Source organism: Hemicordylus capensis, chromosome 2, assembly GCF_027244095.1.
Source record: "Hemicordylus capensis ecotype Gifberg chromosome 2, rHemCap1.1.pri, whole genome shotgun sequence".
Lineage (NCBI taxonomy): Eukaryota > Metazoa > Chordata > Lepidosauria > Squamata > Cordylidae > Hemicordylus > Hemicordylus capensis.
In genome coordinates, this window is record NC_069658.1 from 195,905,518 (window position 1) to 195,930,555 (window position 25,038).

The 25,038-nt window shown below is 48.0% G+C and overlaps 1 protein-coding gene and 1 long non-coding RNA gene across 3 annotated transcripts in view; one reads left to right on the forward strand and one right to left on the reverse strand.

Annotated features, from left to right (window-relative positions):
• The window catches only part of NDUFA4L2 (NDUFA4 mitochondrial complex associated like 2), a 49,643-nt gene extending 46,773 nt beyond the window's left edge, over positions 1 to 2,870 (reverse strand). Inside the window, exon 1 of the mRNA XM_053299457.1 lies at positions 2,677 to 2,870. Coding sequence (XP_053155432.1) covers positions 2,677 to 2,781 — 105 coding nt within the window. The 5' untranslated portion in view covers positions 2,782 to 2,870. The remainder of the gene's footprint in view (positions 1 to 2,676) is intronic.
• Positions 1 to 25,038, forward strand: part of LOC128346300 (uncharacterized) — a 63,737-nt gene that overhangs the window by 33,036 nt on the left and 5,663 nt on the right. The window contains exons 1-2 of one of the 2 annotated variants that reach the window (XR_008316888.1): positions 2,923 to 3,059; positions 23,674 to 23,858. This is a non-coding gene — a long non-coding RNA (uncharacterized LOC128346300). Of the gene's footprint in view, positions 1 to 2,922; positions 3,060 to 23,673; positions 23,859 to 25,038 lie in introns of those variants that run through there. The other variant, XR_008316887.1, reaches the window with a different exon arrangement.

The following is a 25,038-nucleotide window of genomic DNA, read 5'->3' on the forward strand; positions in this document are numbered from 1 at the left end:
ACAAGTTGTTCTAGTAAGAACTAATCTGCCTACTTTCCTTTTACTGTCGCTACAACTGGACTAAATTTGGTTCAAATCGAGGTCCACAAGTTAGATCTCTTGCACCTCAAATGTTCATGTGTCCGCCATCTTGGATTGGGGTGAATGGCATCATTACAAACTACACCATTGAGGTGTCCCTTTGTGTCCCTCTACACCATTGAGGTGTCCCTCTACAACTGTATCAAATTTGGTTCAAATCGGTTAGACAGTTCGCAAATTAGTCAGCTTGCACCTCAGATATTCACGTGGCCACCATTTCGGATTGGAGTAGATGACAACTTCACATACCGTGCCATTAGGGCATCCCTATTTGTCCCTACAGCTGTAGAAATTTGGTTCAAATCGGTTAGGCAGTTCACAAGTTAGCCCACTTGGGCCTCCAAAGTTTATGCGTCTGCCATCTTTAACTGGCGTTGATGACATCATCACAAACTATGCCATTGAGGTGTCCTTGTGTGCCACTCACTGCAACTGTACCTAATTTGGTTCAAATGGGTTAGACAGTCCACAAATTAGCGGGCTTTAGCCTCAGATGTTCATGCGACCACCATCTTGGATTGTAGGTGTCCCTACAGCTGTACCAAATCTGGTTCAAATCGGTCAAGCGGTTTACAAGTTAGCCCACTTGTGCCTCAAAGGTTTATGTGTTTGCCATCTTGAATTGGGGTGGATGACATCATCACAAACTACACCATTGAGGTGACCCTGTGAGTCATTCACTGCAGCTGTACCTAATTTGGTTTAAATTGGTTAGACAGTCCACGGCCGATGGCCGCCATCTTGAATGGGAGTGGATGACATTATCATACACCATGCCATTTGAGCATCCCTATGTGTCCCTACAGCGGTAGCAAATTTGGTTCAAACCAGTTAGGCAGTTCACAAGTTAGTCCACTAGAGCCTCAAAAGTTTACACATCCTCCATCTTGGATCAGGATCAATGACATTATCACAAATGACGCCGTTGAGTTGTCCCTGTGTATCCCTACAACTGTATCTGATTTGGTTCATATTGGTCCAGGTGTTGCGAAGTTGATGGAGGTGGGACACACGGATACACACACAGAAAAATGGATTATTTCATAAGCCTACTAGAAAGTAGGCAAAAAACTGTGTTCTACCCAGGTTTGGAAGCTGTGTGTGCCTCCAGTTTTCAGTTGTGTGGAAGCAAGGTAAGAGGAAAACCTGGGTAGAAGTGATTGTGTGGAAACAAGGTAGGAGGGAAAGCTACTCAAGTTCTCCTCCTACCTTGTTTCCACACAACTGACAATTGAGAGCACACACAGCTCTGGACCCTGAGTAGAAGACAGTTTTTGATTGTGTGAATGACCTCTGTAATTTAACACCTGTATTGCTTGGGTTTTATATTTGAATTTTTAAAATGCTCTCATTTTCTCTTTCTATCCAGCATTAACGACATTCACACATGCACACCAATAGTTCAAGAAAGGCTCAAAAGCACATTTACTGACATGTGTGGGTAAACACCCTTGGGAATTCTAAGTGTTTCCAAAGATCTTAGAATTTTAGGATTGGAAGGGACCTTGGAGGTCTTCCAGTCCAACCTCCCTGCTCATTACAGGAAACTGCTACACCATCCCCTGTCCAACCTCTGTTTGAAACCCTCTAGAGAAGGAGAGCCTCAGCCTGCCACTGCACAAGACAGACTGTTCCACTGTCAAAAAGCTCTTACAGTTAGGAAGTTCCTCCTAACATTTAGCTTAAATCTGCATCCTTGTAATTTCAACCCTTTGGTTCTAATCTTGCCTGGAAAGGCTGGGTAAAAAGACATCTGGGGATACTCAAGGTGTAAGGGAGAAGATCCATGGGGTCTGTTCTAATGTACTGACTGTATGGTCACTCACCTCTAGGTGATGGGAAACTGAGGGTTAGGAAGTGAATGCCTCTCTTGGTAGTGGGCAGATGGGGCTTAGAGATCAAAAGAATGGGATTTAAGTCCACCCGCTTATGGGAAAGGCTAGGGGGTTTAATTCCATACTCCACTTGATGGTGGAGGTGGTAGTTAGGCAGGACTTCAAGGGTTTCCTCCTGGGTGGGATTAGAAGGTTATTTGATTCTCTGGATCATAAGGGATTGGGATTTGGGATTCTGGGATGGCTTTAGGGTCACTATGGGATGAGGTTTACAGGATAAGGAGCAAACAAGGAGAGGGGTGAGGTCGGAGCTTGACTTACTGGGAGGGGGAGAATTGGGAAATGGAAGAAAGAGAGGCACACCTCTCTCCTAGGCTTAGGACAGGAGAAAAATAAATCGTAGGTTGACACTGCTTTCTGGCCAGGGCTCCAGTGCTTTAGATACAGTGATGCGAGGAAAGTTGCATCTCCTTGTAGGGGAAAAGCTGCACCTGCCAACTCTCGGTCTACAGGTGTTAAAAGTAAAGCAAGAGCCCTGCCAGGAAAACACAAAACAAAGCGGTGGCTACCCTAAGTAGGAGATTCATTGAGCGTATCTATTTGCGAGGGGAGGGGAGGAAAAGCGGGGTTTGGGGTTACTTGTTCTGGAGTAGGACGAGGGACTGAGGGGTTTGGGGATAGATAGGAGGTGCCTAAAAGTGGGGTCCGGGTCACTCATCTCAAAACGGGGCTCTAAGGGGTTGCGGGGCAGAGAACTCACTCCTGGATGCCTCTTGACATGTCGGGAGAACATGCCCCAGAGCGTGGTGTTCTTCATGCCGGGGCTCTGCCGAGGGGCTGCTGCGGGAGCTTCGTCGCTTCGCATCTGCTCGGTTCGGCTTCGGCGGCGGCAACAGCCTCCCCAGCAGGCGCTCGGCCACTCCAGCGCGTCCCAGCGGCGTCTGCCCCCGCCCCCAAGTGATGGAAAGGAGGGACCCCACCACCAACCCCCAGGGGGCATGTTGGACGGAGGGAGACGCTGCCGGAGCGTGCTGGAGGATCACAGACATTCAGGGTTGCAGCAGTTGAGTGAGAAGGCGGCTCAGCTGGTTCATAGGGAGCGAGCGCAAAAAGTTTGGTCTGGAGCTGCGCGCCCACCATGAGGTGATGTGAGGAGAAGGAGCGAGAAGCATCTTGCTCTGCTGCTCTTGGGGGACTAGTTGGGGCTGGAGTTGAGGGGAGTGTGTGTGTGTGTTCTGTGGAGCGCGACTGGTAATAAGTTCTAGAATAAAAGTGGGGTGAAGGGGAAACGGTCTTAGTTTAAATAAGGCCACTGTTTGACGCCAATCAGGAGTTTCCTTTCCGCGGCTTATAGCAGCGTCTCGTTAAGACTGTCGCGCGCCGCCCGGGAAAGGGTTGAATACCACTTCCCTGCGTGCAGTAGCCCCGATCCTGACACCCCCGCCCCCCGCGCGAGGCTTCTCTTTATTTTATTAAATTTTTAAATTGAAACCAAACGCTCAGGGTCAAACTACAATTGAACGTGAAGTGCAGTTTGGCTCTGAACAAACGATAGTTTTGATAGGCAAGCCTTGGGGGCGGGGGAGAGAACACCATACGGTGAGGTTTGGGCGGGCGCGGGGTAGTGCGGCAGGGGAAAGTGAGTGATCATGGGGTGGGTGGGTTTGCCATCCTGGTCAAGTGTTTTTAACAACTGAAGAACAGGCAGAAATCTGGTGGCTTCACCTACTAATTATTAATAATAATCAGTAAAGGTGAAGCCACCATATTACGTGCGGTGAGGATTGAATGCCACCTGTTGAATTTCTGCCTGAGTGTCACCTGTTGAATGATATCCCTTTAAAAGCTGCATCATCAGGAGTACAACTCATTCCGATGCAGCTTTTAAAGACATATCATGATTCTCCGGCTCTAGCTCTCTCTCTCTCTCTCTAGGAGAGGAGAGCTGGTCTTGTGGTAGCAAGCATAACTTGTCCCCTTAGCTAAGGAGGGTCTGCCCTGGTTGCATTTGAAAGGGAGACTAGAAGTGTGAGCACTGCAAGATATTCCCCTCAGGGGATGGAGCCGCTCTGGGAAGAGCAGAAGGTTCCAAGTTCCCTCCCTGGCAGCATCTCCAAGATAGGGCTCAGAGAGATTCCTGCCTGCCACCTTGGAGAAGCTGCTGCCAGTCTGTGAAGTCAATTCTGAGCTAGATAGACCAATGTTCTGACTCTGTATATGGCAGCTTCCTATGTTCCTATGTATACGACACTCTATGAAATCATTTTGAAGCAAAACCAGTTTGAAAGGATTCTGAGAATTGTAGTATGGTGGTTTAGGCATTTGCAGCATCCCTGCAATTTTCCAGAATTATTTCAAACCGGCTCAGATTCAGTTTTGAAAAGCCTAGTGTGTGGTTAGAGCCCCTGTCAGGAGAAGAAGAGGAAGAAGGCAGTGCTCTGTAGGATAAGAGTGGGGTCCCAGGTCCAGTGGTAGAAGGCGATACAGTAAACTGGGGTAAGTGGATAATATGCAGAAGAATGCGGGGTTGCAGAGGCAGACCAGATAGGAGAATGGATTTAGAGAGATTGCCTTGGAGCTATAATGAGAGACAGGTCCAAGTCCCACTTCTGCTGTCTGTGGACCTGTGTGACTTATAAAATGCTTTGGACATCAAGACTGTTATATGGTGAGCAGGGGAAGTTTAAGACATTTGCTGCCAGAGGCAAAGGACAGTATGACCCCGCCCCCATCTGCAGATTGGTTCTTCTTCAGCATGTGACCGAGGCAGCTGTGGTGGCAACGCACAAGCACTCTCAGACTGTACCACACCAGGCAGTGGCAGCAGGGTCATTTTTTGCTTGTCAGGAAGGGTGGGGGTGGGTGATGGGGGAGACACATACCCCAGAAGGGCAAGGAGGGGGGAAATGAGCACCACCACCCCCATCAGGGAGTTGAGGGTCAGTGGCAGTGGGTGACAGGCTGGTGTCCAAGGAAGAGGGGGCCCAGCACTTGCTTTCCCTTGCACCTCTCCCTGTAATTGTGCCTGAGGTGACCACCTCACTCTGCCTCATGGAAGGGCCACTACAGTGATTGGAACATAGGAAGCTGCCTTAGACCGAGCCGGGCTATCGGTCCATCTATCTCAGTATCATTGACACTGATGGGCAACGGCTTCTCCAAGGTTTCAAGCAACTCCCAGCTCTACCTGGAGATGCTGCCAGGGAGTGAACCTGGGATCTTTTGCACGTAGGGAAAAAGGAAGCTACCATATACTGAGTCAGACCATTGGTTTGTCTGTTGGATTTTGTAATTATTTAGCATAGTGCCAATGAAGGAAGCTACCCACTCCAGTTACAGAGTAGAGTGCAGAGTTTAGTTGTTGGAGTTATCTGAAGAACAAGCATGGAGACTGTTGTACAATCTAGACTAAATAGGTTTGTTGGTAAAGTACATTATGGATAGGAAAGACCTAGTCCTGCCTAAAAGCTACATAATGGATAGGTAGAGGGCAGGGAGAGAGATATGTTTCTATCTACTCTCCAAGAGGAAAGGAAGAGGACTGACTCAGCACAGGAAGTACCTGAGGAGTCAAAGCAGGGGCCATAGAGTAGAGGCAAGCAGGGACGGGAAAGGGGATCCCCAATAACTACCTTAACTCCCAATGCCCCTAGTGGTCATTAGGATAGTCGGTGCAAAAGGTCGATGCACTGAAACTCCATCTCCAACATCATCTAGCTCAGTATTGTCTACACAGACTGGCAGTGGTTTCTCCAAGGTTGCAGGCAAGAATATCTCTCAGCCCTATCTTGGAGATGCCAGGGAAGGAACTTGGAACCTTCTGCATGCAAGCATGCAGGTGCTCTTCCCAGGAGAATATCCTACAGTGCTCACATGTGGTCTCCCATTCAGATGCAACCAGGGCAGACCCTGCTTAGAAAAGGGGATAATTCATGCTTGCTACCACAAGACCAGCTCTTTTCCCATTTAGGCAGGTGCTCTCTTCCCAGCGCTTTCCAGATTAGCCACTCAACAGCAGTAAAATGCTTCCGTTCAGGCAAACTGCATTCAAAACATAAACAGCAGGGGGAGCAGTCTTGCGAAAACTAACAACCCCCAAACCCAGCAACTTTTTTACGCCAGATATACGACATTAGAACACTATATTGCAGCGATTAAATTCGCAACAAGGCATTGGAAATGTGAATGGCACCCTGCTGTCCGCGTAGGGACTGTGGCGTCACAACACAGGAAGTGTGAAAGCACACTCCCGAGATACGCCCTGACCCCGTTGCAGGGCCTAATCTGGAAAGCACCTCTGAGCTCTACTCACCCTGATACTGCCTGATGGGAAGTAGTGGAAAAGAGAAATGAAGGGAACAGGGAGCTGTTGTGTGAGAAGTCATATTTTTTAACAACAGGCTTGAGATTCCTCCAGCTCTCTAGACTACTGCACACACATACCCCTATGTGCCACAACAGAACATCATCTTAAATTATTTTTTAAAAGGTTTTGTAAATTGTGGACGATGCAAGTCATGTAATGGTACTAGAGAAAGACATGCTGTTCTGGTAACTCCAGGTCTTAACACTCACATCAATTTCGGAGGATAAATACAACTGAAGGAAGCCCGGGCGGGTACGTGGCTGGGGGAGTCAGTCATGTGATTTGCCTCTGGGGGGCTCCCCAAGGCAGTGGGCCCCCAGACAACTGTCTCCCCTTGCCCTATTATAGTTACACCCCTGACTGCAAGTGCCCCATGCCAACTATTAGTATTACCAACTGACCAGAAAAAATTGCCTGTCTGTTCCTGTGCCCTGAGCAGCAGCATGATCTGTAGAAATCTCTGTCATGGAGATTTGCATGCTCTCCTGCTAATGCCCGCAGACTGAGATGCTGTTCAAGGCACAGGAGCAGGGGCTGGCAAAAAGGTTGACCACCCTAGTTTGCTCTGGCCAGGCAATTCCAGTAAGCCTGTTAGAAAGCTGGCTGAAGCCTCCTACTGAGTATGGCCTTAGTAGGAAGGTGGGCTACTGGAAGGGATCCTGCCACCTTCAGAGGCTGATGGTGCCTGCTCACAACTCCAGAGATAACCATGCAACTTTCTGAACACTCTTAACAGCCCTCTAGACAATGGCTATGGATCCTTAGCCCAAGGAAGCCCTTCAGCCACAGGCTGGGAAGGCAGCTGGAGTCTTGGGATGGAGAAACTCCTGAAGCTCACCTTGTGTCCAGAAAACTTAACAGGTGAATTGCTCCTGGATGGGAATGGAGCTGTTCCCATTCATTTGCAAGATCCTATCACAATGTGCTCTGGGAGCCACAGCCTGTCAGATACGATCCACGTTCCTGACAGGCTTTTCAGAATGTCATTGTCTTGCAATTAATTTCCTTGTTTGTTTTTCCTAAAGAAAACCAAACAAAGACAAAGCACTTTCATGGGAGATGGGCACGCATCTCTCCATCTAACTTGCTACTTGCCACGTGAGTAAGGTAACACGTACCTCGATTATTTAATCCAGCTCCTCAGCACTGGAGAGTTCTGCTGTGGGGATTAGCTGCTCATACCACTCTTCCAATATGTACAGTTTTCTCGACTGCTTCTCTGCACCCCTTGCAGGGCTGAGCTGGGGATATTTGTCAAGGCTGACAAAATGCACGTCCCCACCATATGCCAGCCTGCAATCAATTTATTTTTCATACAAACAAAATGCAGGTATGTTTGCTGCTGGGCCCCCACATTTCACGGCAGGCGGGGGTGACATTTATAACTGATGGGGCCATCAACCTGTGTTGTGTGTGTGTGTGTGTGTGTGTGTACTTCTCCCCCACCAACCTGACTGCTTGGATGGAAACAAGCCCTTTCCCTGATTAACAGCAGACAGACTTGCTGTTGCTAGCAGAGACTGCAGAATCTAGTGGTTAGAACAGGGCGAAAGCAGGAAGGCTTTTGCGCTCCCTGCCCTGGGTGGGGATGAGATGAGAGTTAAGATGGGTGGGATATAAATCAGTCTTTATTTCCAGTTCATAGGATCATTGGAAGCTGCCTTATACTGAGTCAGACCATTGGTCCATCTACTGCAGTATTGTCTACACTGACTGGCAGCAGGTTTCAGGCAGGAGTCTTTCCCAACCCTAGCTAGAGATGCCAGGGATTGGACCTAGGGCCTTCTGCATGCAAAGCAGATTCTTTACCCCTGCACTACAGCCCCATTTCCTAAGGATCTTACGGCAGACAGCTCTCACGTGTCGGCACCCATCCAAATGCAAACTAGGGGCAGGCTCAGCTTAGCAAAGGGGAACAATTCTTGCTTGCTACTGCAACTACTCATGGTTTTCTACTGCAAACCAACTCTCCTGCCCAAACCAGCTCTCTTCTCACAGAAACTCTAGGCTTGGGGAGACTTTTCTTCTCAGTTGGGGAAGTGGAATCTAGTGGTCAGAACATGGGGATCTAGGCAAGGCTGGCTCCAGGTCTGAGGGGGTCCCGGTTAAAGTGTCTTCCAGAGGGCCCCCCCTATGTGAGTGGGCCCTGGCAGGCTTTCTGGGCACTGGAAACAGTGGTCAGCTGCAGCAGCAGCAGCAGCAGCAGCAGCAGCAGCAGCAGCAGCAGCAGCAGCTGTGGCATTTGTCTCAGTCCTGCGGGTGGGTCTTGGTGGACTTTCCATGCAACAAGTGATGGTGATTAGGGTAGCAGCAGTGGTGATTTTCTTAACACCATTTCCATCCCCCCACAGTGCTCCTGATATAGCATCACTCTGGATGCTTTCGGTGAATTAAAATGAACTAGCTGGCCCGGTGCAGAGCATCTACATGCTAGTTCTCCCTGTCTCTCTCCCCCCCCCCCGCCCACTGCTGATCCGGCTCCTTGAGCCGCTTTCCCCTGCCCCAGCCACCCCCTGCCATCCGGGATGGCAGCGGAAGTGGCAAAAACCCCTTCTGCCCCTCCCCAGCTGATTCAGCTTCCCATCCCCCCTCCTTCTGCCCCCCTGGCCCACCTTCCCCACCCACCTTAAGCCGCCCCACGGTGACAGAGAGGATGGGCGATGACAGGGCACTGGTGGCGGAGATGGCAGTGTAAGTTCCTTCCGTGGACCCGCCTGCCGCCCAAATGACAGGCCGTGACGTCACGGGCTTGTGACACTGTAACTGCACGAGCGCACTTCTCAGAGGCCGCTGAGCCAGACAGTCAGGCTCAGTGGCTGTCCCGCTCCGCCCGCCAATGCCACCCCAGCTGGTGGGGGGAGGCCTGCTCGCCCCACCCACCAGCCACGCACAAGGACAGCTAGTATATCAGGGAGGAAGGCTCGCGGCAGCAGGGAGGAGGGCTTGTGGTGGTTGTAGGAGGCCCCCCCCCCAGCCTTGGAGGCCACGGACCGGGGCCCCAAGGTCCGAGGGGTTAAAGCACCTCTGTTCACAACAATAAAATAGATAGAATTTAAAATAAAACTAATAAAATCAATCAAATTAAGTAAACAAGTTAAAAGTCCAGGCTAAAACCACAATCAGAATTAAGTTTCAAAGTGAAAGTTATTTAAAAAGCTACAAATTAAGAATTCTATTGAGAACCTACCAGATATGGAACATCCTACCAAAGATGGAACATTAAAAAGCTTCTTTAAAAAGATGTGTTTTTAGTTGTTAAAAAACAACAATGACGGAGGGCACACTGCAAAGCTCTTCAGGGAGGGCGTTCCAAATTTGAGAGGCCACAACCGAAAAGGCCCTGACTCTAGTCCCCGCCAGCTAGATCTTTGTTAGTGGCAGGGCCATGAGCAGGGCCAGCAGAGGGCCCTGGCAGGTTCATATGGGTGAATGCAGTTTGACAGGTAAACTGCTCCCAAGCGCTGTAGAGCTTTGAAGGTCAAGACCAGCACCTTGAATCTAGCCCGGAAGTGGACCGGTAACCAATGAAGCTACCACTGGATGCGCGTGAAGTGATGTGCACCCACGAGCATCCTTGCAGCAGCATTCTGGACCATCTGAAACTTCCAAACCATCTTCAAGGGCAGCCCCATGTAGACTGCATTGCAGTAGTCCAATCTGAATGTTACCAAAGCATAAGTGACTGAGGTCAGGTCAACTTTTCCAAATAGGGTTGCAGCTAGCATATCAGCTGTAGCTGTTAAAAGGCATGTGTCTTTTACCTGTGCCTCCAAGGACAGCATCGGGTCCAGACGCACCCCAAAGCTGTGGACTTTGTCTTTCAGAGGGAGTGTGGCCCCATCCGAGACCAGATTTACCTCATTACTTGGATGATCAGTTCTACCAACCCAGAGCGTTTCTGTCTTTATCTGGCTTAAGTTTCAGCTTGTTTGCCCCATCCAGTCCAGAAAAGTCTCCAAGCCTCGGTTCAGAGCAACCACTGCCTCCCTGGTGTCTGCTAACTTAAAAGAGATGTAGAGCTGGGTGTCATCAGCATATTGATGGCACTGCAGTCAGCATCTATGGATGACCTCTCCCAGAGGTTTCATGTAGATGTTAAACAGCATGGGGTGTGTGGGTGGCAGAATAGATCCCTATGGCACCCCATAGGCCAAAGGCCAATGGGTGGAGCAGGCATCCCTCAGCACCACCTTCTGAGTACAACTCTCCAGGTAGGAGTAGAGCAATCATATACCCATGCCCACCCACCATGGCCCAACCCAGAGAGAAGTCCCAGAAGGATACCATGGTCAATAGTATCAAAAGTGGCTGAGAGGTCCAGGAGAATCAACAGAGTCACACTCCCTCCGTCTATCTCTTGGCACAAGTCGTCCACCAGAGTGACCAAAGCAGTTTCCATCCCATATCCAGGTCGGAAGCCAGACTGGAAAGGATCTAAGTAACCAGATTCATCCAGAGCTGCCTGGAGCTGAGATGCCACAATGGAATCTCAGGGATTTGGGGAGCTCCGGGAATTCCAGGAATCAGCGGCTTTGCTACAGCTGGGAATAGGGGGCACTGCTTTGCAGTGGTTCCGTTCCTATCTCTCGGGTAGATCCCAGATGGTGGAGCTTGGTGACAGTCGCTCCTCAAAGCAGGAGCTATTATATGGAGTCCCTCAGGGCTCCATTCTGTCACCAGTGCTTTTTAATATCTACATGAAACCGCTGGGTGAGGTCATCAGGAGATTTGGTGCTGGGTGTTATCAGTATGCTGATGACACCCAAATCTATTTCTCCTTTTCATCTTCAGGAAATGGCACTCACTCTTTAAATGCCTGCCTACAGGTAGTAATGGGCTGGATGAGGGAGAACAAATTGAAGCTGAATCCAAGCAAGACGGAGGTGCTCATTGTGGGGGCTCAGAATCTGAGGAGTGAGTTAGATCTCCCTGTGCTGGATGGGGTCACACTCCCCCAGAAGGAGCAGGTGCGCAGCTTGGGAGTACTCCTGGACCCAGGCCTCACCCTGGTTTCTCAGGTGGAGGCCATGGCCAGGAGTGCTTTCTATCAGCTTCGGCTGATTCGACAGTTGCGTCCATTCCTTGAGGAGGATGACCTCAAAATGGTGGTGCACCAGCTGGTAACCTCCCGGCTTGACTATTGCAATGCGCTCTACGTGGGGCTGCCTTTGTACGTAGTTCGGAAACTTCAATTAGTTCAGAATGCGGCAGCCAGATTGGTCTCTGGGGTAACCCGGAGAGACCATATTACACCTATTTTGAAACAACTGCACTGGCTGCCGATATGTTTCCGGGCAAAATACAAAGTGCTGGTGATTACCTTTAAAGCTCTGAATGGCTTAGGCCCGAGTTACCTTAGAGAGCGCCTTCTTCTGTGTGATCCCCACCACACATTAAGGTCATCTGAGGAGGTCCGCCTCCAGTTACCACCAGTTCGTCTGGTGGCGACTCGGAGGCGGGCCTTCTCTATGGCTGCTCCGGGGCTGTGGAATGCGCTCCCTGCGGAAATCCGTAATTTGAATTCTCTGTTAGCCTTCAGGAGAGCCCTTAAAACGTATTTGTTTGGCCTGGCTTTCCAGGGTTTTTAAATTTTAACCCAATTTGGGGGCTTTTAATTACTGTAAACTGTTTAATCCTATTTTAAAATGTTTTTATATTGTTAATTGCTATATTGTTTTTAATTTGTTTTAGTTTTTATTGTTTTAGTGGCTTGTTTTAATTGTAAACCGCCCTGAGCCATTTTGGAAGGGCGGTATATAAATCAATCAAACAAACAAACAAACAAACTTCAAGGGCTTCACCAGGACCTCGGTGGCTTTACCAGGACTTTGGCAGCTTTGGTACTGCTTGGAAGCCCTGGCAAAGCTGTCAAAGTCCTGGCCAAGCCACCAAAGTCCTGGTGAAGCCTCTGAAGGCATTGCTTTGCTAAAAATCCACTGCACCCCCCAGCCACTTGGCACCGGATGGCGGGGGGAATATGGGTAGCATCCTGGGGAGTGTATTTTGATCCTAAACATGTCCCTTCCCCCGCTGCTCCTCTGATCAAATTTGCACAGTTCCTTTTCTGTTTTTGAAAATGTCAGGGTAGTGTTATTTATGTATGTATGTATTATATTTGTACACTACTTCAAACCTCCGTCTCTGGGTGGCTTACAGCAAAAAATCTGCCTGTCTCTGCCATGAAACGTGTGGTTTGGCCTTCACTGAGTGAGGTAGGAAACTTGCATCTGGGTTGTTCCACTTCAGACTGCAAACAGGGCTGCACGTGACTTAATGTTCTTCTCTAATTGTGTCTGTGTAGCATAGATTTTGTTATTGGAGAAGGGTTCTAGCTGAACCTTCCTCCAGATATTCCTGAAGTGGTACCGCCCAGATACCAATGAACCACTCAGGGACCACTAGGTCTCATGAGCCCTCCCTGCCTCTGTGGCAGGGCCAGCATCCGTGTGTGGCATCCTCTGGCAAATGCTTGGACTCCAGAGGCCTGAGAGGGCCCACCGCAGCGGATGTAATGTCTGCCCCTCCACCTGCCACTGAGGGCCTGAGGGTTGATGCCCCAAGCTGGAGTGAGGGCTCTCTTTTAATTTCCCAGCAATGCCCCAGCCGAATGTAGCACTACTCTGGAGTAATGCTATGTCAGGATGTGAGGCATCATGGGGAAATTCAAAGGGCACCTCTGCTCCAGCACTGCTGAGGAGTACCCACTGCCACCGTCATGGAGTAAGCCTTAGGGTGGGCCCCAGACAAGGCGGTGGCAACAGCAAGAAGAGCACTGCTGCCCACGCACCACCCAGAAAGCCCACCAGGGCTTACCCACAGGGGGGCCAGAGGATGGCACTTTGCCCAGGTTCCCTTAAAAACCTGCAGCACGATCTATTCTGTTGTCCCGAGACCAGTTCCCCACACCCCCAGCCCTGGCAGCAGCCACAGGCGCTAGGACTTGCAGAAGCAGCTTAAGCAGGACTGGCGAGGAAGGGGGAATGTTGTTTTTGAGGGTCACAAGCAGAAATGGAGAGAGAAGAGTCCAAGCCTGGGGAAGGCAACAAGCTGCCAGTCAGAATTTCGGCATCAGCTGAAGAGGATGACCTTACCTGGCATGGTGCCCAGTTTTATCCTCAATGGGCACATGTCCACTGATGATGTGTAGATGACAGATGATCCTTGGTGCATCCCAGCGATGGGAACAGGCATGCCACATATTCCTGCTACTGCTATGCTGCCTGTGCCTCCTACCTTTCTTGCTCTCATCCCATTGTAAATACCCATTAGGAGATATTATCCAACCGGCTACACAGAATATTAAAAAAAAAAACAACCCAAAAACTAATTAGACCTCCGTTTAAAGCCAAACTGGGCCTCTGTTCCTTGCTCATATAATAGTTTAACAGCCCTCCTTTCAGGCACACATTCTGTCAATCTACAAATCTTTTGTTAAGAGTAAATGGATACAAATAGCTGTTTTCCATATGCACAGCAACATCTGTTACTGCCAGGAGAATTTGCATGGCTAAATGTAATTTGCGTATTATGTCATTTATCAAAAAAAGAGGGGTGGGGAGGACAGAGATGAGAGAAGAAAAGAGATCAAATGCTGATGAGGCAAACAGAAGGAGAAGAGGCTGTCCCAAGAAGGCAGTAGGAGACAGAAGTTCTTCTCAATAAAATAGAGTAATGGGGGAATGTTAATCCCGGGCCATAGATGAGGAGACTGAAGAAGCAGGGATTGTGGGGTGGGGGAGACTGTTGGGATGTCCACACACATGAATGCTGAGCAGCACTGCATGACTGTTGCATCCAATGACGACATGCATCAGCCATCAGAGTTGAAGCACCACAGGCAGAGGTACATCACCACCTGGCTGATATGACCTCATATGCAGTACCGTTCAGTTGGAGGCCATTGAGACTTTCAGCTGTGGTTCAGTCAGTGTGTGAATGAATGGAGGTAATCACTGGTCCAGTCATGACTTTATTTATTTATTTATTTATCATATTTCTATGCTGCCTGATATATATGCATCTCTAGGCGGTGTACAGATTTTTAAAAATACAGCAAATATAAAAACAGTATAAAGCAGTTTAAAATTCACAAAGCAAAACAAGATCACAGATAAAAACACATTTCGTGATTTAAAAATTTTCAGTTAAAAGCCTGAGAGAACAGGTACGTCTTGAGAGCCCTCCTGAAAGCAAACAGACAAGGGGATGCTCTTATTTCAACAGGGAGCCTATTCCAAAGCCCCGGGGCAGCCACAGAGAAGGCCCGGTTCTGGGCCGACACCAAATGAGCTGGCGGCAACTGTATCCGGATCTCTCCAGATGATCTTAATAGGTGGCAGGGTTCATGACAAAGAAGGCGCTCTCTTATCAGGCTGTACATGCAGCTACTTGGTAAGCTAAGCAGAAAGAAGACTTTTGCAGTTATCAAGGGTCAGTGGTGGCACCAAGAAAAAACAAGTCATTCTAGTAAGAACTAATCTGCCTACTTTCCTTTCACTATCTCTAACAACTGGACTAAATTTGGTTCAAATTGAGGCCCACAAGTTAGACCTCTTGTGCCTCAAATGTTCACGTGTTCACCATCTTGGATCGGGAAGGATGATTTCATTACAACCTACCACATTGAGGTGCCCCTGTGTGTCACTTACTACAACTGTACCAAATTTGGTTCAGATCGGTTAGACAATCCACAAGTTAGTGTACTTGTGTTGCGGGGAAAAACCCTCTAGAATCTAGCCTTCCTGTTTGATTCAGCCACTGGCTTTCATCCTCCTATCGTGGATAGGGAATGGGGCGTCTTGCCAGAACCAAAGAGGATTAGGCTCAATTCTCGCCGATATACTTGCTGTCTAACTGAATGGAGTCAAACAACAAGGGTGTGTTGCTCAAAAAAGCTTTTATTTCATGTCATGAAAGGCGCGAGTATCATCAGAGAGCATCTGGGTGATACTGCGCACCCGAGCCATACAGGTGGCTAGTTTTTATAGGTCTCAAACATACAAGCATATCAACAAAGCGATTAATACACGTTATTAGTTATTAAACTTACATATTCCAGAGGTGTCATCTAGAGCCTGAGAAGATGAGTTACTACCTGCCTTTTATGACAACTTTAATCCCTATGGTATCTCTTCGTACCAGCAAGACCCTCTTTCTGCTGACTGAGGAATTTAGCTAATGGCCTGTGTTTGACCACTCCTGGTACCTGTTATCTCTGGTGGGCTTCTCAACCCACATTCTTGAGAGGGGGCCTCCCGCTCTTGACTTTGGCCTCTGTTACCGAGAGGCTTCTCAACTCTGAATAACCTGCTGGCTCTATACTCCATTAGGGATATGAACCAAACTTTCCTGAATTATACTTTGATACATACTTTTATATACTTATTTGTAGGCCTGGATTAAACAATTCGTTATCAATTGCGCCTCAAATGTTCACGTGTCTGCCATCTTGGATTGGGGTGAATGACATCAACACAAACTACACCATTGGAGCATCCCTATGTGTCCCTATAGCTGTAGCAAATTTGGTTCAAATTGGTTAGGTGGTTCACAAGTTAGCCCATTTGTGCTTCAAAAGTTTACACATCTGCCATCTTGAACTGGGGTGGATGACATCACCACAAACGATGCCGCTGAAGTGTCATTATGTGTTCCTACAACTATCTGATTTGGTTCATATTCCTTACCTGCTCCTGCACCACCCCACTGCTTTTCTGGGTGTGGCGCTTGCTCTACAAAAGGCCCTACCTGCCTGCAGGAGCCTCTCCAGGCTCATATCTCCTGCTGAGCAGCTGCGGAGAACAGGGTTAAAAAGCAGCCCTGCCTTCTCCCAGTAGTCGCAGCAGCCTGATTGGTCCTCTTCCTTGAGCTCTTTCTTGTGCTCCTCCCTCGCTTGGCATTTGAATGCAGTTGCTGAGCAAGGAGGAATTGGAGGTAGAAGCTCTCTGCTGGGAAAGCAAAGGAGAGGAGAGAGGAGGGGAAAGGGAACAAACACACACCCTTACCTATTTTCTGTGTGTGATTTCTTCCCCTTAGAAGCCAATGTGTGTTTTTCCCTTTCCACCATTTATGAACTCTGTGTGTGTTTGTGATCCCACCCCTTTTAAAGCCTTCGTTTGTATGTATGCGTTTCTTCTCCACCCCTTGTTTGTGCCTCAGTGAGAGATTTTTAACTTTTAAAAAATCATTTCCCAAGCAGTACAAGAAGATGCCAACAAGCATAAGCTAAAACTGTTAGAGTACAAACTTGTAAGGAAAACTCACCCCACCCCCATAGTACACTTTCTTGAGGAAATTAATTACTACAAAAGTATTAAAAAGCTCCAAACATAAAAAGAGAGAGCAAAGAAGAAAAGCTCCAGCAAAACTGCTCTGTTTTTGTTGTCTCTTTCTGCTTTTTGGTGGCTGCTGTGTTTGAAGATACTGGGCTGTTTACTAGCTCTAATTTGTGTTCCCCCCTCTTGTGCCTTTTCCATTATTACTTATTAGAAATATATATGCTGCTTTTTTAAGCAACAAAGTTCTCAAAATGGCTTACATATAAAAAGATATGAGAACAAGTTGTTCTAGTAAGAACTAATCAGCCTACTTTCCTTTCACTGTCTCTACAACTGGACTAAATTTGGTTCAAATTAAGGTCCACAAGTTAGCTCTCTTGCACCTCAAATGTTCATGCATCTGCCATCTTGGTTCGGGGTGGATGACATCATTACAAACAACACCGTTGAGGTGCTTTTTAATTTATTCATAAATGATCTAGTAGATGGGGTAAGCAGTGAGGTGGCCAAATTTGCAGATGATACCAAACTCTTTTGGGTTGTGAAATCCAAAACTGATTGTGAGGAGCTCCAAGAGGATCTCTCCAAATTGAGGGAGTGGGCGACAAAATGGCAAATGCGGTTCAATTTTGGCAATTGTAAAGTGATGCACATTGCGACGAAAAACCCCAACTTCAAGTATACACTGATGGGTTCTGAGCTGTCAGTGACTGACCAGGAGAGGGATCTTGGGGTTGTGGTGGACAGCTTGTTGAAAGTGTCGACTCAATGTGTGGCAGCTGTGAAGAAGGCCAATTCCATGCTAGGGATCATTAGGAAGGGGATTGAAAATAAAATGGCTAATATTATAATGCCCTTATACAAAAATATGGTATGGCCACACCTGGAGTACTGTGTACAATTCTGGTCACCACATCTAAAAAAGGACATTGTAGAACTGGAAAAGGTGCAGAAGAGGGCAACCAATATGATCAGGGGCCTAGAACACCTTTCTTATGAGGCAAGGCTACAACACCTGGGGCTATTTACTTTAGAAAAAACGACTGCGGGGAGACATGACAGAGGTCTATAAAATCATGCATGGTGTGGAGAAAGTGGAGAGAGAGTCATTCTTTTCCCTCTCACATAACACTAGAACCAGGGGTCATCCCATGAAATTGATTGCCAGGAAATCTAGGACCAACAAACAGAAGTACTTTTTCACACAACGCATAATCATCTTGTGGAATTCTCTGCCATGAGATGTGGTGACAGCCAACAACCTGGATGGGTTAAAGAGGGGTTTGGATAACTTTATGGAGAAGAGGTCTATCATCAGCTACTAGCTGGAGGGCTAAAGGCCACCTCCAGCCTCAAAGGCAGGATACCTCTGAGTACCAGTTGCAGGGGAGTAACAGCAGGAGAGAGGGCATGCCCTCAACTCCTGCCTGTGGCTTCCAGCGGCGTCTGGTGGGCCACTGTGTGAAACAGGATGCTGGACTAGATGGGCCTTGGGCCTGATCCAGCAGGGCTGTTCTTATGTGTCCCTGTGTGTCACTCACTACGACTGAACCAAATTTGGTTCAAATCGGTCAGACAGTTCTCAAGTTAGTGCACTAGCGCCTCAAAAGTTAACACATCCACCATCTTGAATTGGGGTGGATGACATCAGTGTTCCCTCTAACAGAGATTCCTAGATCTTGTTGACTACAATTCCTAGCATCCCCAGCTGCAATAGCCTTTGCATGGGGATTATGGGAGTTGTAGTCAACAACATCTAGGATTCCTTGTTAGAGGGAACACTGGATGACATCATCACAAACAACACCATTGGGGCATCCCTATGTGTCCATACACCTGTAGTAAATTTGGTTTAAATCAGCTAGACAAGTTAGCCCACTTGTGCCTCAAGTGTTCATCCGCCATCTTGGACTGGGGTGGATGACATCATCACAAACTATGTCATTGAGGTTTTCTCATGTGCCCCTACAGCTGTAGCAAATTTGGTTCAAATCAGTTAGGCAATTCACAAGTTAGCCCACATGCACCTCAAATGCTTATGTGTCCGCCATCTTGAATTGGGGTGGGTGACATCATCACAAACTAATCCACTGAGATGTCCCTGTGTGTCACTCACTAGAACTGTGCCAAATTTGGTTCAGATCTTGCGCCTCAGTCGTTCACACATCCACCATCTTGGATTAGGGTAGATTACATCATCACAAACTACGCCATTGAGGTGTGCCTGAGTGTCCCTACAACTGTACCTGATTTGGTTCATATTGGTCCAGGCATTATGAAGTTGATGGAGGGGCACATGGACACACGGAATGCCGGGTGATCTCATTAGCCTACTGGAAAGTAACTGCCCAGAGAAGCATGTTGTGGGCAGTATAAAAATATGATAAATAAAATAAAATTAAGTAGGCTACAAATGGTTCTTTACCCCCAGATGGTGGTTCTTTTAAGGTTTAGTGGCTATTAGATTTTGCTCTGTGCTTGTAACAGTAGCTCATCTTTTACATATTGTCTTTTTAAACAAGCTTGTAGTGGACCAGACAGAGATGTGCATGACGTGGACCAGTGCCTCCTCTGGGAAGCGCTGAACTGGCTCGGGCGCCGGTGTTTGAGCTGACTCAATGGGGCAGGAAGCGGGTCCCTTACAGAGCTGGTAAGAAGCTCCTTGCCTGTTCCTCACCCCACCCCACCCCTTGTATGGGCATGGCGCCCGTTCCCCAAGTGGCCACGCAGAGCTGCGGTGCTGTTCCCTGCAGCCTCCACACGGCGTTGGCATGCACATGGCCAGCATGCATGTGTCCGTGCATGTGTGGTGATTCTGTTTAGTCCATTCCTTAATCCAGGCCTTCTCCTGGATAATGTTTTAGTTGCAACTGGGCCCGGTCCTGGGCGGGGCAGATGGAACCAGCAGGAGAACAGGACCGCAATCTGCATGGGCTTGCTGTGTTAAGGGTTTCTTCATTACGTTGTGAATGTTGGCAACTGTACTCCCTGCCTGATCTTTGTGTACTACAGTCCTTCCTTTTCAGGATTCAACAGTGTCTGCATCATTGTTTACCACTCTCCTCTCCTAGCTGTCATATCCTATCTTTGCATTGCAACATGCATCTCTCAGCTGCTGGGACAAATTGCAAGGTGTGGAGGTGTGTGGGAGGGTCAACTGGAAAAGTTGAGCAACTGATAAGATAAAATGGATGTCCCCGATGGCATTTTGCCGGAGGTTCCAGGAAAATCTGGAGCCAACCTGGCTGGCTTTCCTCTCCCTCTCAGCAGTGCTAATGATAAGAATCATAGGCTTAGAATGGTGCCAACGGTCCTTATCACACAAGTCCATGTAAACAGTCCATATCAAACGTCAGTCTTAACAGCCATACGGGTTAGAAACTTGCTCCCCCCACCCGAGATGAAAGCTGAGATTCTCCGAAATCTGAATTCTCCTGCACCCTCCCCTGCATTATGCTATGCACACATATTGTATGCATGTGCAGATCCTGGACAACATGCAGCTCTGCCACATGGTCATGGTCTGTTTTTGGCAGATCTCAGATGTGCGAGGATACATTTTATGTATCATCTAGATATGTGTGGGTTGATGTCCATCTCAGTACCCAGTTGTTAAATGAAGGGAGAATGAGGTCAGAAGGTGCTCTGTCTGTTCCCACCAGTAATGTGGCCTTCCGTGCCTCCCATCCTTTACTGTGGTCTCTCCCCTGCTGTATGGATCCTGGGATCATCCCTTCCCATACCTTTCAGCCACAAGGCATATCCCCTTTCTAAGACAACCCAAATAATTTCTGCCCTCTGTCCTGCTTCAGCTCTGCCAGTATTCCCAATTTCATCCACAACTGGTGCTTAACTTAAAATTAGAGCTGCTCAAGATTTCCTGGAAGCCACGCCTGGCAATCATTACCGCTAATCTCTGATATATGGGGGTTAGCTGTAGTTCTGGTTAGCTACTGGTGAGGGAAGGACACTCTGTACATGCTCAAAGGCACTCTATTCATTTGTCCAAAGATGAATCCTGGCAGTGCAAATGTGTTCTGAAGCTACACCCTGCTTCAGCTTGAGCCCTTCCTGCCGTGACTCTCTCCCGTTACCTCATTTCTTAACTCCCTGAGCTCTGGACCAGTTTCATGCATGCACACTGTACACCTGATGGTCGGCAGCCAAACCCATGAACTGACTACACTGAAAAAGCCTTGTGGGATGGTGCATTCACACATGCAAGCAATTGCTGGCGTTGCAGTCATTAAGTAATGGGCACAACGTGTGAACCAGCCTGGTTATTCCACATCAGGGCCAGCCCTTTCTTTATAACCGCCCCTGCATTTCAACCTGAATCTTCCCCCTATTATTATTCTAGCTCTGCCCATGTTCCCCCCAGCGAACCCAGCCTTCCCTCTCTCCCCCTCCCGCTGCATGCGCCATGATGTTGATGTGCCTCCAACCTGACCTCATTTCTTCCAGCCAGTCTAAAAAGGACAAAGGGGAGAACTTCTTGGATGTGCATGGAAATAAATAAACAAAAACTTGAATCCCAGCCAGCGGCACCATGTAGAGCCTTTTGTTGATATAATTAGAGTTTTGAAATAGAATTGATCAAGTGCCACTCCCCAAGACAAATTGCATCCTTTCTTCCCCCGACGCAGCTCCCGCACTGCAGAGACTGGGGTTTAGCAATCATCGGAGTGCAGAGCAATCTTTCCTTTTACTTGGAAAAACATGATGGGCAATATCGGGGGTGGGGGGGGAATGAAGCGCATATATCTTCGCTCTGGCAGGTGCACTTGGCAATTGCGGGGGCTCGTATAACTTCCCCAGGTGCTGTGGAGTTCTTCCTAATTGATTGGCTGAAAATATATGCATCTTTGGGGGGTAGAATTGGGGGAGGAGGACATTAATATTGTGTGTGTGTGTGTGTGAACAGCAACATTGTCCAACATAGGATGCAGGGCTTCTTCCCCTTTCCCGCTGCTTGTTTGTTCTGGAAGGAGTTTGATTTCTGGCCCCTGGATATACAGTATCGGGCCTTTACCTTCCATTAAAGGAAAATCATTCATGTGAAGCACTCAGAAATACTATACAAATGCTAAGTGTTATTATTGTTAGAAGGTGCTGGTTCTCATTTGAATTGTGTTCAGGAGAAGCAACAAAAGGATCCTTGGATCGGCTACCCTTCCCTCTGAAAACCTAGAGCCACATCAGGCTTCCCATGTGTGACAGGATTCAAACTGAATCCCTATGAGAGATTTCTTAGCAGCACCCTCTAGTGACTGTTGTGGGATTAGCATGGGTTGTGATGTCTGCATGGCTGGCTTCCTGTTCAGGCCACAGGGAAAATGTATCGGTCTTGTGCAAGAGGCTGTTGGTTCAAATCCCTGCCAGTGTGCTTCCCAGACTGTGCCTAGTAAATACATTTGTAATCACCTATATTGGGCAGCAGCGATAAAGGCATCATCTCATACTGTGAGGGAGGAGGCACTGGTAAACCCCTCCTGTATTCTACCAAGAAAACCACATGGAATGTGATCGCTAGGAGTCGACACTAGCTCGACAGCACAATCCCTCTTTTCCTTGCCAGGGACACCTTCCTTGCCAGGGATGCTGCCGTGGACTTGTGTAGCTCCCATTCATTTCAACAGGGCTTGCATAGAACCTGCCAGTTGTTAAGCGCCCCCCATGGGCCAGGCCTGTCTTTTTCTCATGGAGCCTAGAATCCTCCAGCTCCAACCTTTGGCCATTTTGCTGGGGATTATGGGAGTTTTCGTTCAGCCAAATCTGGGGACCCAAGGGTGGGAACTTCTGCTCTAGCTGACATGACAATCTCATCTTGCCTCATGGAAAGCCGGCTCTACTCCCTATGGCCTTGGCTTCCGTGCGGTAACAGTCTTGCGCCTGGACTGCAGGAACATGCTGTAAGGATGTGATCCAAAACACACATCACACCTTTTATTGTCATCTGTGTGTCCCCTATTCATTCGCAGAATGTTCTTTTTTTTAAATGCTAAACCTAACAGCTTTGCACTGTGCTATTACAGTATTTCCAAAACTTCTGATAACTGTGGTACACCTTCCCCCCTCACTGAAAATCAGAGGCATTCTCCACTCTCACGCCTGAAAAGGTTTACTTTGAGGGCCCAACCAGACATGGCTTCAATCATGTTATAGGCCCTGTTATGTTTGCTTCCCCTGCTGCAAATAGCATGCACTGGAGCCCAATCCAGATCAGGAGGACCATAGTAAGGGTAGGGGGGGCTTTAACCCTACCTTCCACTCTGGTCCCAAATAGGATCGCCTCCCCCACAGGTGCTATTTGCCCTGCAAATAAAGAGCTGCCGTGGAGCCAATTGGAGCTTCCCCACCCTACTCCTGCCAGGGCAAATCACATGCACTGGGGTTGCAATCTGAATCTGGACTGTGATCGGGAATGGGTTAAAGCTTTCCCACCCCATCACTGCACTGCATTGGGCACCCAATGCATGTCATTTGCAGGTAAAGGTTAGCACACCAAGGCCAATTAAATCACACCTAGTTTGACGTTTAGAGTTTATAAGAGTGATGTTTACCTATCCTCTGTGAAGAAGGCCACCTATGTTTCTCTGCAACTCACTGTCCTCCTGGGCATGCCTCCAGACAGGAAGGTGGCAAGCTCATAGTACTGACTCATGCAGGGATGAAACAGGACCTTCCTTTGAAGGTGGGGAGTTCTGTTGTGTCTCTATGCTGTGGCTGAACAAGCCTCTGAGAAGCAATTGGATTACTCAGCCTCAGTTGAGGTTGTTGGATGGAGGCAAGGCCAGAACAGTGATTCCTGCAGGGATGCTTTGGCAGCCTCCTTTGTGGATAGTTACTTCACACTCACAACTCTATAATTTTATGTAATGAATTACTTTCTCATAGTACACTAGCAGGTCTCTCTAAGGCCCCAGTTTGGGAATTGGAACATCATGGAATGTTCCATTATGACAAACTTGATTCATAAACTAATAGGGAAAAATAACCAAGAGCATAGCACAGATGTTTATTCTGATTTCCATCCATCTAATCAATTAGTTTATGATACCCATTTGTGTTCTGCCTGCCTCTTATCAGCCATCTGTATGTTTATTTTGCTCAGATCCCCAAAATGGCAGCTGTACAATCTGCTTGCTCCAAAGATAACCTCATCTGTGTGAGCTCCTCCCCCATTGCAATGGTTCACAACACTTCCCCATGCTACTGTGCTGGAGAATTATGTTCTTGACTGGCAGGAGGAAGAAGGATCAATCCATCCGTGCCTGGTAACACAGTACTGACTCTGAGGTAAGGTGTTTGCATTTTTAGCCACACCAGGGGCATAACTATAATTGGGCAAGGGGAGACAGTTGTCTTGGGGCCCTCTGCCTCCAGCCCCCCCTGAGACATGTCACATGACTCCCCTTTACTGAATGTGTTCAGAATTCTGAGAAAACATACCTGGGCTCACCCTGCATGGTTGAAAGTCTCCTTTGCTAATCTGCAGCGAGGGGCCCATTTTAATAATTAGTGTTTCTAGTGTGTTCTACACATTAAAAGTAGCACAAATATATAGTATTCAATGTATATCACTTTATATTTTGAAGTTTGCATGTGTGTATTCAGTGAAATGTATTTCCAGGCAGCCTACTTAGGACATACCAGACTTAAATCCTTGGGGGCTTGGGGTGTGCGGAGGCCCTGGACTTTGAGGAAGGGCCCATTTTAAAATCTCATCTCTGGGCCCACTCCAACCTTGCTATGCCCCTGGTCCACTCACATCCCTTCCCTTAAAGAATAGATTTCTTCTTACAGCCATCCCTTACCAACCGCGAGGGTTGCGGCTGGCGAGGCATTGAAATGAATAGAAAACAGAGCATTAGGGGAACCACGATCGGGAAACACCTAAAATAAAGGGAAAGTGCTTTATTTAAAATCAGCAAAATCACCAAAAATCCCTTAATATCGTCTAGAGTCACTGAGAGGAATAAGCAGATTGAACCTCTGGAAGTTTTTTGAACCCCACAAAATCACTCAAATGCACTTTAAATCAGCAAGGTTCACCAAAGGCTACCAAGAGAAATGAGCAGATTGAACCTCTGAAACCCCACCCCACCCCAGTCACGTAAAGCTTCCCCCAAACACACTAAAATACTTTGCCAACCATGGATACTTGGGTGGTGGTTGGCAAGACTGGCCACAATTTTCCATTCACGAGTACTTAAAACCGCGGTTAGTAAACCTGCGGTTGGAAAGGGACTACTGTATAACAAGGATTGGAACACCCTTTATCACACATTGGGCTTCCCATACTTGCCCACCCCTCCAAATTAATAGTCTAGGACACAAGTAGCTGGAGCAATCCAATCAATCACTGGAACGGATAAGCTTCTCCGCCAGCCCAGGTGAGCAAGAAGCCTATACAGTGACATGCAAAGGTAATGTCAATGGCTGAAGCATGGTGGTAGGCAGGGGAAAGAGCAAGGCT